At 50.5% G+C, this 13173-nt stretch overlaps 2 protein-coding genes across 6 annotated transcripts; one reads left to right on the forward strand and one right to left on the reverse strand.

Annotated features, from left to right (window-relative positions):
* On the reverse strand, window positions 1-10320 carry LOC101833715 (BLCAP apoptosis inducing factor). Of its 2 annotated transcripts, XR_005871696.1 has the most exons (3): window positions 10158-10320; window positions 9777-9942; window positions 1770-1947 (listed from the first exon to the last, which is right to left on the reverse strand). XR_005871696.1 is itself a non-coding variant. In XM_005084590.4 (2 exons), exon 2 carries the CDS (start codon window positions 1771-1773, stop codon window positions 1510-1512), a length of 264 nt encoding a protein of 87 aa, XP_005084647.1. In that variant the 5' UTR covers window positions 1774-1947; window positions 9777-9897; the 3' UTR covers window positions 1-1509. The 2 variants fall into 2 exon arrangements, 1 of the variants encoding a protein (XP_005084647.1); XM_005084590.4 differs by lacking the exon at window positions 10158-10320 and having other exon boundaries at window positions 1-1947; window positions 9777-9897.
* Window positions 3711-6137, forward strand: Nnat (neuronatin). 4 transcript variants are annotated; one of them, XM_021235624.2, is made up of 3 exons: window positions 3711-3875; window positions 4057-4144; window positions 5166-6137. In XM_021235624.2, the coding sequence occupies exons 1-3, from the start codon at window positions 3804-3806 to the stop codon at window positions 5393-5395; spliced, it is 390 nt and encodes a 129-aa protein (XP_021091283.1). In that variant the 5' UTR covers window positions 3711-3803; the 3' UTR covers window positions 5396-6137. The 4 variants fall into 4 exon arrangements, with proteins under 4 accessions (XP_021091283.1, XP_012979486.1, XP_012979485.1 ...); XM_013124031.2 differs by lacking the exon at window positions 4057-4144 and adding an exon at window positions 4835-4910 and having other exon boundaries at window positions 3713-3875; NM_001281938.1 differs by lacking the exon at window positions 4057-4144 and adding an exon at window positions 4835-4915 and having other exon boundaries at window positions 3783-3875; window positions 5166-5412.
* Window positions 10321-13173: the final 2853 nt, after the last annotated feature.

Below are 13173 nucleotides of genomic sequence, written 5' to 3' on the forward strand. Positions count from 1 at the left end.
TAAAGTTTATAAAGCTTTATTAAACATTTCAAACAGCTGTAGAACGAACACACCAGAAAAAAAAAAAGCTTTACAAGCGCAGTCCGAGTGTTTCACAAGTGTGGCCTCGACGTCCCACTCCCCAGATGTACTTCCAGTTCGGGACCTGGCCCTCCACCCTCACTGGAACACAAGAAAGGACATTTGCGAATGGAAGAACAACCATGCTGATCCCTAGAGGGTAGGGGCCAGGAGAAAGTCTCATTTGCCAATACTTGTTACTGAAGCGCAGAGAAAATAAAACAAGTACCAAGTCATCAAGTCTTCCTGTGTATTCTTCATTGTGTACAGTCTACATGCGCAGGAACGAAGAGGCTCCTGGCGGGAGGATGATGGTCACTGCTCCCTGGGTCTTGTCTGAACCACCTTGGAGTCCACTGTGCTGGTCACTCTGCAATCCCCATGCTAAATAAAAACTGCAGTGGGACCTACTACAGCTAGCTACTATTATTAAACCTCAAAATCAGAACACATTCAGTAAAGCTTCTTCAAAAGGAATATACACATGTATTTGTACGTGTACACACACATACACACACATTCTCACACACGTGCGTGCACATATACAGAGCACATCAAAAAATACCCAAACACCTATCAAAGGGAATCATGACTGCTATGAAACACATAATACTTTCCCATTCCCTCAGCTGGGGACCACTGGGTCTACAAGAATACTGCATACCTCCATCCCTCCTGAAGAGCATGCACTGGAGACAAGAGGCGGCCCCCTTAGGACGACTGAGAGAGGCAGGAGGAAGAGCAAAGGGAGAGAGGCTGGGCTGGAAGGCAAGAGCCCAGACACCCAGGTCAAAGAAAAATGTCTCTCCATTGCTTCTTTCTTAAAAATGAGGCAGAGAAGAAAATACTGGAGGTTTGTGGGCAATGAGCAGTTGAGACATGATTCCGTCTCACCTCCTCAACAGGGGAAGAAGGGTGAAAAAGCGAGGCTCTCGGGCGTCAGCAATCTCTTCAAATTTGAGATAAGTGCAAAAACAAGCCCTGTCTTAGACAGGTGCTCCCCCAAAAGGAAAGGGGTGGGAGAGAACCAAGGGGAAACCAGGAAAAGGGACTGAGGAGGGACGGAGGAAGATCCTGACGAGGAAGGGTCATGGAGGTGACAATGAGACTAGCATTGTATCTGCCCAGGTCATACCAAGGGTGGTTGACCAGGATGGGTGGAGACTCCCCAAACGATGAGCAAGGAGGGGTGGGCCAATCCGTCAGCCGGGACCCAGATGGTAACAGAATACACAACCATAAGACCACCCACAACTACAGGACACTACAATAGAAGCACCGGTCAGTGCCATTATTCACATTATAAGGATAAAACATCACAGGCCAAAAGGCTCCATTAGGAATGTGGTACCCGCAGGGCTGCAGGATTGGAAACTCCAATGCTTTATGACCTATGTCAATACCTCCCCTCCCGTCTTCTGCTTCCTCAGAAAGCTATTTCGGCAGCTGTTAGGTGCCCACAACACCAGGGTCATGGGCTGATTCCGGAAGTGGGGAATCGGAGCAGTGGTACAGGAAACAATTTCCCCAGCAGCTATAGCAGATAAGGAAGAGGGCTGCCAGGAAAACCAAGGCACATATTGTGCAAGGTTTCCGTTCCAGGAGGAAGCTGAGCAGGTAGAAGCCCATGAACATGGAGTGGCTGAACCACAGAGCGGGGTTGAGGGGCTTGGGGATGAGGAGGACGGGCAGCAGCCACTGGAGGCAATACATGATCTCTGCCGGGCAGGGCCTTCACCAAGGCTGCCAAGCACCGCTGCAGGAACCGACCTAATGGGAGCCAGCAGGCACAGGTGGCTGCCCTCCGTTTTCTTCGACTCTCTCTCCAGGAGCTGAGCCGCTGTGCTCTCTGGCTGTCAGCCCGGGATCACCAAGGCAGCAAGGATCCTGAAGAGAAAAGTCAACACAACAAAGAACAGACAGACAGACAAAAACAAAAACAACGAACAAACAAACAAACAAAAAACAGGAACAAAATGTATACTTATTTGGGAAAATGGATCATGGTTAACAACAGCAAATGTGATTGCCCTTTCCTCCCCACCCATCCATGAGTGTCTACTCCTAACCAAATTACTAGTTTAAGACAGCCTCCTGGGATGTATCCTCCCTGGGCTTCTACTGGGGGCTCCCAGGAGGGCACGGTCCCCACAGTGGACTGGCTTTGCCTGGGCCCTGCCCAGCAGAGATCATGTATCGCCTCCTGGGGCTGCAGCCCGTCCTCAAAGGTCCCAGACCTCACAATACCGCCCTGTGGTTGCCACAGGGAACCATGGACTTGGTGTTATGCCCCCATGTGGTAAGAAATGGTTCTGTAGCTTGTCTTGCATCTGCAGCTCCAGAGCAAGGAGTATGTCAAATTACAGCAGTTATCTGTGAACTGCTAACCTGGAAATGCCAGACAGTAGATACTCAGATCCTGGCAACCTATGGAAAGGCACAGTAAAGTGGCACCAAATATTTTAAGATGGCAACCTGAGCCATGCTTGCTTTTTACAAATAGTCCAGTATCATTTAGCACAAATCAGCCAACTTCTTTGAAAGTCAATGTTAAGAGCAAAACAAAAACCCCACACACAAAACCACAACACTTGGAACACTAAACCTTCATCTGTTACTGACATCGAACAGAACCAGGTCCCTAAGTTTTTAATCAAAATTAATATCCTGTCCACATAGTGGCAAATATATTTGGCCTCTGTGCCAAGCAGCTTGATGGCAATTTGGTCTTTCCACCCTAACCATGCTCCACTAGAAATGTATAAGATCACATGAAGAAAGGGCCATTGCTTTACTTTGAAACTAGGCGACAGTAGCCATATTAAGACATAACCCTTGGCGGCTATAGCGAAATCCCGTTCTGTGCTCCTGCCGCGAAGCAAACTGGTACAAAGAACCCCCCTGACTCAGGCAGACCTACTAGGGGTTGGGGGAGGGGAGCACAAGAGAGAGACTGATATCACCTGTCCCGCAGAAAACTAGTTCCAAATACATTTGGACCTTTTCGCCATAAATCTCGCTCCTCTGACGCACACAAAGCGCATCAATCCTTCCTACATCCCCCCACCCCCCAGAGGAGATACATTTGCTTCAGCTACTAAGAGCAGAGCGCTGGTCCAGCTCGAGGACCACAGGCAGGCACCACCGCCTGCTAGACAGAGCCGGGGAAGCAACACCAGGAAAGTGGTAGACAACAAGGACTCTCACAAAAAGAGTTAGTAGTTAAAATTCACTGAATAATAGGAGTGCTGAGAAAAGGGTATACTTTTTGCTTTCGGAGATAGCCTTCCGTAGCTTCGGTTTCCCAACCGTATAGGTGGTATATTTTAGCTCGGCACTGGTTACGCGACTCGAATTTGCAGACTTGGGTGTGTCATACCAAAAGGCTTGCACTCCTACCCTCACTTTACTCTCTAGAGCCATGACTCCCTCCATTTTACACCGAATTTCTAAAGCAGGCAAAGCAGAATCTTCTGGAAGGGTGTTACGAGCGGACTCGGGAGGTGGGGGTCGGTGTGGAAAGAACACACGGATTTTTTTTTCCCTCTCCTGGCGAATGAGGAGTGCTCCCCCACCCCACCACCGCTCCTCAAGTTCTCCCCCCCCCAAAGCGCATGCGCACTTAGGTAGCAGGAGGGTACTTAAGGGCCGGCCACCGCGGCTGCGGCAGTGCGCCCAACAGCGGACTCCGAGACCGTCAGACCTCGGCGAACCCTCGATCTCGATCACCCACTCTCGGAACCATGGCCGCGGTTGCAGCAGCTTCGGCAGAACTGCTCATCATTGGCTGGTACATCTTCCGTGTGCTGCTGCAGGTGAGTATATGCCGGGCTTTGGGTGGGAAAGGGCACCCGAAGCGCACCCCGGACCCATAATCCCTTCGCGATTGCCGCCTTCCCAACCCATCCTACCCCAATTGCCGCGATTCCCGTCTACCAAAGTGCCGCGATGGTACTATTTGTCCCTGCCCGTTCCCGTGCCCACATCCTCGCACAGACCCTGTCCCCAGTGCGCCCGCGCCCGGCCGGGAACAAAGACTCAGGGGTGCGGCGGTCGCCCGCTGCGGACGATCGCGACCAACGCGGTAAGAAACACCCGCTATACTCAGACTCGATCCCAGGAGGGAGGCGGGGCACTTGTGTGCTGCGAGACTTTACAGTTCTCCCACAGAAAATTTTCGCCTTAAAAAATTACGCATTGCGGGAATTCTTCTTTTAAAATACACTATATACACATACAATACTTGTGGGGTGGGATGAAAAATAAGTTAGAAAATGGCACTTTCAGGAAAAAAAACGCAACAAAAATCTCAATAAATTAGGGGAAAAAATAAAGGGGAGGTAATAGAGAAAACACGCATTGCAGGAAAAATAAACCAGACAAAGGCACTTGGTAGTAAAAAAAAATCATTAGATAAAGAGCATTGGAAGTGAGACAAAGGGACAGAAAAAAGAACTGGATGCACACTTTGAATAAAACAATTAGAGGAAAATGCCCTTCACGGGGGGGAAAAATGGAAAGGGAAACAGAGCTTCCCAAAAAGCGCAAACCATTGTATGGAAAAAGAGAGGGCGCGCGTAAAAGTGCTTTTCTTAAAGCCAAATTAGAAGAAGGCGCGCGCGCGCGCGCGCACACACACACACACACACACACACACACACACACACACACACACACACACACACAAAACACATCTACCCTGAGAGCTCCCTTTGCAGGAAGAGTTCCCTACTAAAAGAATCCTTTGCCAAAGGAATCGCATATTTCCTTCAAGGTGTTCCTGGAATGCTGCATTTACTGGGTAGGATTCGCTTTTCGAAATCCTCCAGGGACACAGCCCATTGCGAGAAGTGAGGTATACCTAAGTTGTGGGTCCAATAAGCTTGCAGCCATGCAGCTCTCAGCACAGTTGGAAAAGCTCCAGCTGCCCTGACTCGTGGACAAGCTGGGCCGCGCCCGCCACGCCAGGCTACACTGGACAGGCGGGCGGGGCCGGGGGCGGGGCTGGGGCGGGCACACAGCTAATAAGCACGCTGCAGTAACAGCAGTACTACACTGAGTCACAGGTCTTTCTCTAAGGGTGGGTCCTGGATCTCTCACCGCAGGTGTTCAGGTACTCCCTGCAGAAGCTGGCGCACACGGTGTCCCGGACCGGGCGGCAGGTGCTGGGGGAGCGCAGGCAGCGAGCCCCCAACTGAGGCCCCAGATCCCAGCCCTGGGCGGCCGTGTCATCAGGTGCTCCTGTGCTTCACGACCAGCATGGGAGCCAGTGCCGCGCAGGAATGGGGGGTCTCCTGTGCTCTCTCGTCAGAGGAGCACTTGCCAAGGTCAGTGAGGGGCCGGTAGGCCCCCGGAGAAGCAGCACCGACAAATGATGAAGATATGAGTTCCCTTCCCAGCCCCTTTGCCCCCGTCCCACTACCAGCGGGTGGGAGAGGAGGGGGGAAGAAGGGAGCAAACTCTCGAGATCTGGGCGTAGGCACCACATTCTGATCTGGACCAAGTCGGAACAGCACCATCTCAGCCACACGAGATCCTACCAGAGATCCAACACCCCACGAACCAGCAGAATGGACATTCTGACATCACCAGCGGAAGCCCTGAATCTCGATGCAGAAGAGAAAACATCAACTGTGTGCTACACAGCGGGACTGGAGGGCGTGGGTGAGGGAGGAAGAGGGTTAAGAAATTCAGTGGGGCCCTCTCACTGTCCCGTGCCTGTGGCACATACATTCCTGCCTTGCTCCCTCATTTCCCCCTTCCCCCTCCCGTTTTCAAGCCCCTCCCCAAAATGTGTCACTTGATTTGGACCTATTTAACCAGTAACTGAATCCCACTTTCACCAAAACGCCTTCTCCGACCCCCGGGCCTTCACTGATCTTGGTATCCCTGGTCTCATGCAGCAGTTGTGGTCAATATTGTGGTAGTCGCTAATTGTACTAGTTTAAGTGTGCATTAGTTGTGTCTCCCCAGCTAGATTGTAAGCTCCTGGAGATCAGGGACCACCTCCACAAAAAATAAAAAAATGTACCCCTCCTGTGTTGTACACATGCAGGGCAGTGGGGGTGCACCAAAAATTCCTTTGTGGTTTCTTTTGCGACAGTGTCACACACATGTCTCTAAAGCTGGGCACACCACCACTTGGGAAAGAGGGGAGGGGGGACAAGAAGACATGAATGAATGAAGACTCTCACACCTGCCTCATTTCAATACTGTCCTGAAATAAAGGACTATGCTCATCCCCAATCAAAAAGTGGTATCCATTTGTCCCAGAATAAGGGACACTTCCCCCTCCCCAGGATGATGGGTCCTGAGATAAGATACCATGTCAGGTTCTCAATTTGGGAAAGATGGGGAGAAAATGGGAATGGCCCTTTATATGGGATCCTGAGGACCACAAGGGATGATCTGAGAATATAAAGCTATACCCCAGAACTCCACCCCAGAGCCCCAAGAAATGATTGCTGGGTAGGAGAGGGGGCACTGGCTTAGACAAAGCCGTGACTTGGCAACTCCTGCACCCAGCTCAATGATTCAGGCCTCAGGATTACCCAAGGTCATCTTGCCTGGCTCTTCCACCCTCTAGCTGGAACCGCCCCCCCCCCATCTTTCTCAGTATATCCTAAACAGCCTTATATGGCTGCTAGTCCCTTCCATTGCATCAGGGAGGGTGGGCTGGTCACCTAGTACCCCTCCTTGGTAAGCCATGGCTCTTCTCACAAGTGTCAGCTGACTGCCTCACCAAATGGTCCTGCCACCTGTTAAGCTACATCTCTGGTTTTATCCACCCCTGTCATTGTACCTATTACCATGTCAATACTAAAGGAATGAGTTGGAAGGTCATGTATCTCTCCTGCTACTTCCTCAAATCCCTTAGTCATGGTTGTCACATCACAAAAGTACCTTGACCCCCTGGAACCTTGATCATGTCTCTATCCTCTGAGAGAGTCTGATTTTCAGGCCAATCATTGGCACTTTTGAAAATACTTGTAATTTCATTCAGCACCAGGGAATTATGGGGGCAAATAGAGCAAAACTTGGTGTGGTCTTGGCTTTACCATTCATCAAATCTGCTTAGGTTGCATTTAGTTCCCAACTAAGGTCCAGAAGCCTCATACAGTCAGGATTCCATGGGACTTGGGTGTGACATACATTCTAAGACTCCATCTTCCTCAGGAGTGTGGATACAGCTGCTACTGAGGACTGAAGTTAGGTCAGGTCCTTCACCCCAGGGCTATTCATCTGCAGTCAGCACCTGCCTCCTTTGTGAATGGAAATTTCTGTGGTTTGCCACAACTAAACCCATTGAGTCATGAGAACATATCAACATAGGCTCCCAATGAAGGCTGACTCTCCCTTTGGAGACTTGGAGGAAGAGGGGGCACTGTCAGTCTATTGCCCCATATGTTCTAACCTCAGTACAAGTTAGATGAGTTCACAAAGACAGACCAAAGCAGGGAGGAAGGAGTCTGGCTACTTTGGACATAGCATATCTTGTCCCTTCACCCGCAAGCCAGGAGGCTACTCGTAACCCCAGGGCTTTCCAGATGAAAGTATTTTTTCCTCCAGCAGTGCTGAGTGTGGTGTAGCTAGGTGGACTTCCAGGCAAGAGCTGCTCTGGTGGCTCTTAAAATGTGTAATGTCCACTATGCAGTTTTTTCTTCCACTCCATACTCTGCTGTCTTGACAGCAGACTAAGCCCACCAGAGAAAGCAGAAGGAACATGTTCATGCTCCATCCTTGAGTCACATCTGCAAGCCTGATCCAAGTATGTCTTATTTATAAAATGTTTCCACAAGGTATAGACTATTTAAACATTTTATTCTCACATAAAACAATGGGGTGTGCTCTTTTATTGCAAAGCCCTTAGCACACAAAGCTAGATATCCCTTTTTCCTAAAGAGGCTGCCACCCCCAAGCAGGGACCAAGGCAGAGCAGACGGGTTGTAAGGGAAGTGGGGTAGCTTTACGGGAATCTCGCAGCACATGAAGATTCCAGGGACAAATGCTAGAGAAGGCTATTGCTTGGGCTGACCAGTTAGTTCAAGTTCAGTAGGGTAGAGTACCAAAATTTTTAGAGATGTGGTTCTAGGTGACTGTTACCTCTATCTGCAGAGTGACTGAGCTACTGAGCTGTGACTGAAAGAAGGGATTCCTTTGAGGGACAGGACAGGGTTTGTGTTTTTTGGCTTGGGCTATGGGGTCAGCCAAAGATAGCTTCATTCCACTGAGGCTCTGAGGCAAGCAGGCTTGCTCTTGGCCAGTTACTAGATATCTACTTTCAAAAGTGGATCTCTTCAGGAGCCAACACCCCAAAGGAAAAGTCCCCCCCCCTGTCTTTCTGTCTACTGGTCTATCAAAGTCTCTTTTTCCAGGTGACCACTGACTTCTCCCACATTCCAGAGACACACTCACCACAACCTTTTCTGGAAATGATCCTGTCCCCCTTCCATGGCGCTCATACCACAGCAGGATACATATTCATGAACACTCTCAGGGCAGAGCCAGAAGACAGAGAGGAAGGCAATCCACCACTCTTGGTAGATCACCCAGTGACAAGCTTGCAATGGAATGCGTGTGTCTCAAAGACAGAGAACAAGAACAGGGGGCAGTCTGACTCGGATTCCCCTTAGAAACAACAGAGAAGAAGGTAAACTGTCTTGGCAGCAACTTGAAGATGCTCATTTTCAGACACAGAATTGATCTGGTCCCTGGAAACTGACCAAGGTTCCAGACACCCAATCTCTGAATAGGAATTCTTGACATTAATGAATTGTGATTTAAAAGAAACAATCAAGCTCGCTCTAACACTTGGCATGAGCACAGAAGTGAAACTTTTTTGGGTCCTGGCTTTGGTGTTGAAGTCCAGAAGGCTGACAGGATGGTTGAACCATGTCAGGCAGGGCAGAGAAGCCGTCCCCAATACATCAATTCCCTGAAAGGGACAAAAGAAGATCCGAACCTATAAACAGAAAGAACCTATAAACCAGAACAGGTCCCAGTTTCCCAAGTAAAAAGGGACATGGGACCTACAAGGAAACTAAAGGCGGTCTGGAAGGAGGAAGAAAAAATCGATTGTCCCCATCCCCCCATTCTTCCTTTCCAGGCCAAGGCGAGTGTGACAGGCATTCCATTCCTTCTGTTGCCCTTGAGGGCCACTCCCCACACACCAGAGGAGAGGGAACCGGTGTCCAGAATCGATGAAAAGTTGGTGGGAGAAGGATCCGAGACCCGAAGCAGATGGCCACCCTATTACTCCAGATACCAAAGAGAGGGTTGGGGACCTGGTTCTCCCTTATCCCCACACTTCTTGGGATGGAAAGGGGGGGGGGAAGGAGACCGAAGTGGCGAGGAAAGAGTGGCCGGCCTCTCAGAAGCTGAGCCTCTTGCCAAGGGCCCCAGCAGAGGAGGTGGTGGTCGCGCCCTGCTGTCCCAGTCCCATCCCGGGAGCTCGCTGACCTTGCCGGCCACAGCAATAGCCAGGAGCCCCGGAACCCACCCTCGGGACGAGAAGGGGACCCTTCCCCCAAGGGCCAGGTTGGGAAGAAGCAGGCGGTCGCCCGACGCCAGACAAGGGTACGCCCGCCCCCAGCCGCGCGGAAGGAAAGCCCCGGCGAGAGGCCAAGCGGCGCCTAAGGTGACCCCGGAGGGCCAACATGGCGCCGCGGCCGCGCCGAGGACCTCTCACCCCGCCCAGGCGGGCGATGCCACGATACCTGCGAGCCCCACCATGGCGCTGCCGCCACTGTCGCCGTCGCTGCCGCAGCCTGCCTCCACCTTAGCTCGCCACCGAAGCCGCAGAAGCTGGGGAGACGCCCCCTTCGTCTTCTAGTCGAGCGGCCCAAGGACCCCGTCCAGAATCGGGCTGTCCGCCGCGGACGCCTGACACAAAGGCCCAAAGTGGAGCTATTTTTGGGTGCTCGTCCCTCAGTATCTGGCACAAAACATCTTTCATAAGCTTTTTATGAACTTGAATAAAATTAGGGGGCGCTGAGTTCTTCAAACCCGAGGAATTTTTAATCAGGCGCTGTTTGGGTAGCCCCGAACCTCGGGCCTATGGTCCCCCTTATGAATATACAGCAGATTGTGATCCTCACTCTTTGAGAGCGGGGCGGGCCGGCGTCGCTTAGTTGCGCTGATTCCCACTAAGCTCTTGTATCTTGAGGTCTGTGCACTCCGAGAAGACGTCTCGTGGCTCAGATCTAGCCACGAGATCTGGCCCTTTCAACCATGGGCAAAGAACCAGGCTCTGAACGTGATTCCTTCTGGGTGATGAAATAGCTTGCCCCGAGCTTGTTAAAGTTTAGATGAGTCAGTGTGTTCACTCACTAGCTAATTAGGCACTGTCCTGGGCGCATACTATGCGCAAGCGCAAAGCTAGAGGCTAACTAGGTAGGCTTCCGCTCCTGACCCCAATTTTCCCAATCAAGAGTGAGAGTGAGTGTCTGAGGAAAGGAGAGACTATTACCCAGTGGTCACTATATATTAATCCTTTTAATTGTACAAGTACATAATTAGGCATCGTGGGAACACTATGAGGCAAAGTAAAGAGAGTTATGAGAAATTAATGGTATCCTGGTGCCTGGAGAAGGATCAATGTTGGGCAAATTGAGTCTGTGTGAGCAAAGGGGTCTTGTTCCAGACATGGAAGTGACAACCTTAAGAGTGGGAGATTGGCAAAAAATATGACAGGTACCTTGGTCACAAGTTTGGATTTTTGTCTTGAGAGGCATTGGAAGCTATTTTCTTCAGGGAAATGAAAAAGAATGTGGGTCTCTCGAAGACCACTGGCTTTTCAGGGTTAGAAGACATGGAGGTGAGGTTCAGGATAAGAGACCAGCCAAGCAACCCGAACAGCTTTCCAGACCAAGTCACGGTGACTCAGACAGGTGGTAGCTAAGGGAGCTAGAAGAGATCATATCAGACTGGATGTGGGTCAACAGTGAGGCACAGGCATTGATCTTAACTATGAAGGGGTGAGGAGCCCTTGGCCAAGGTGGAAATGCCTGAAGAAAGACAGGCTGCAGGGGTCAATCAGGAGTGTGACTGAGAAGTTATATCTGAAATGCCTGGGTGTCCTGTCGGTAGGGAGAACAGAGCCGGACGGGCTGCTGGGGCTTCCTCGGCACATGGGTCATAGGGGATGGAAGGAAGAGGGGAAGATGGGCAATGATGGGCTAGGGAGGAGCCAGGAAAGAGCTGGATGCAGTGAGCAGACTTTATTATCCCCACTGCCACAGTCTGGCCCAAAAAGCAGGGGTTCAAGTAGAAAGAAGTACTCTTCCTGGCTGGCTGCTGCTGACTCCTGTGGGAGACAAGGAACACCTTGGATTTAGGAATGAGATGGGTTTTTGCCCGTGTTCTTTGTGTTACAAGTTAAAAAAGAAACCCATTGTAAATGACTGGCTTAAAAAGGAAATGGGTGGCAGATGGAGTGGCTCGGCAGTGTCACAGAGGACCTGGGGCTCATTCCATCTCTCTGTTGTCCTTCAGTTGGTTTCATGCTCACACGATGGCCATCCCAGTTCCAGTTATCACTGCGAGTCAAGACAGTGTCCATTCTTCCCTTAGTTGGGACCACAGCAGTTGAGACCATAATGGCCAGTGTGCAGTACCTGGTACTCCTGTCATTCACAACAGAAGGAACCAGTCGGGAAGCTCTTGATTAGATGAAAATGAGGCTGAGCACTGGCAGGGGCAAGGCAACTCACATTCTTGTGCACAGCTGATGGTGCTGCACCCACTCTAGAAAACTCTCAGCATCTCCTTGTTCTCATCACACCCCTGTCTGGGCCCAGATTCTCCACTCCTGTGGACTGGGTCTCCCTGAAGACCCGTGCAAGACTGTCTTTAGCAGAGGAGTTCCTGGTTCAGCCAGTCTGGAGACAATACAGTGTCCATCCACAGGAGAATGGACCAGTCCACGGTGCAGTGTGCTGTCTGTGGGATACATTTGACACTTGGTAGCCTCCCTTCTGCATGGGAGATTCAAAAATGTTTCTAAAATATTTGGAAGGCATTCTGGTTGTCATTCCCTAAAACAACCATAATGGAATAATTGCATATGTAGCTCTTAGAGGTTTTAGCTCAGCCATCTAGAGCTGGGGTGGAATACATGGGAGGGTGTGTGTAAGTTACCTGTAAATGCTGCACCATTTTATGCAAGAGGCTTGTGCATCCTCATATTTGGGGGTTTTGGAACCAATCCCTCTGAATTTTGAGGGGCACATGTATTTTATACATAAATATAACAAACCACTGATACCTGAAACACTACAGATTACTCTGACATACAGGATATGGGCTAAAAAGGGGAGGGGCAGTGCAAAGGGTGTGATCCCACTGTTCTAGTCCAAAGGAAGGTGAAACTGATCTATGGTGATAGCCATCAGTTAGTGGTTCCAGGGGCTCAGGAAAGGAAGGGACGGTGCAAAGACTTGACTCAGGTAGGGGAAATGCCTATCAAGCTGGTCCTAAAGCCAGGGAACTTTATGTAGGTTATTCCTCAAGAAAAAAAATAGGAAAGGAAGTTTTTAAAGACCCCAAATGGGTCGGAAAGTATGTTTCTGGTGCTTTCGTGGCAGCTGTGGATATTGGCAAAACCCTAGTGGTCAGCAGAGTGCAGGACTCTGCAAGGCTGGAGGCAGGTGGGGCTTCTGGCCCCTGCCCACTAACCCGTCTCCTTCCATCCGCAGGCTTGCCCACGTGGGGTCCTGAGATGTCAAATGACCCAGAAGTCCTTGCTACCCTAAAATTTGGCTAAGTTGACCTTGACTGCCTGTCAAGGCCTCCCAGATTGTCCCTACCCACCCGACACCCCTCAGGGCTCCTGCTTTCCTCATCTCTGCAGTCTCTGAAACTTGTTCTTTCCTTTGGGACCCCTGCTCCCTTTAGAACGTTTCATCTTCACTGCCAAAGTTTGGTCCTGGTCAGCATCCTTCCTCTCTTGGGCCTGAACTGGCCTCTCTGTTCTGACTCTTGTCAAATCCTGGTGATTGCTAGTTTTGTTAGTGTGACCTAGAATCATCTGAGAGAATCTCGGTGAGGGACGGTCTAGTCTGGCCTATAGTCAGGTCTGTGGGAAAATAGTCTTAATATGGGAAGACCTGGCCT

Source organism: Mesocricetus auratus, unplaced genomic scaffold (assembly GCF_017639785.1).
Source record: "Mesocricetus auratus isolate SY011 unplaced genomic scaffold, BCM_Maur_2.0 Super-Scaffold_100028, whole genome shotgun sequence".
Lineage (NCBI taxonomy): Eukaryota > Metazoa > Chordata > Mammalia > Rodentia > Cricetidae > Mesocricetus > Mesocricetus auratus.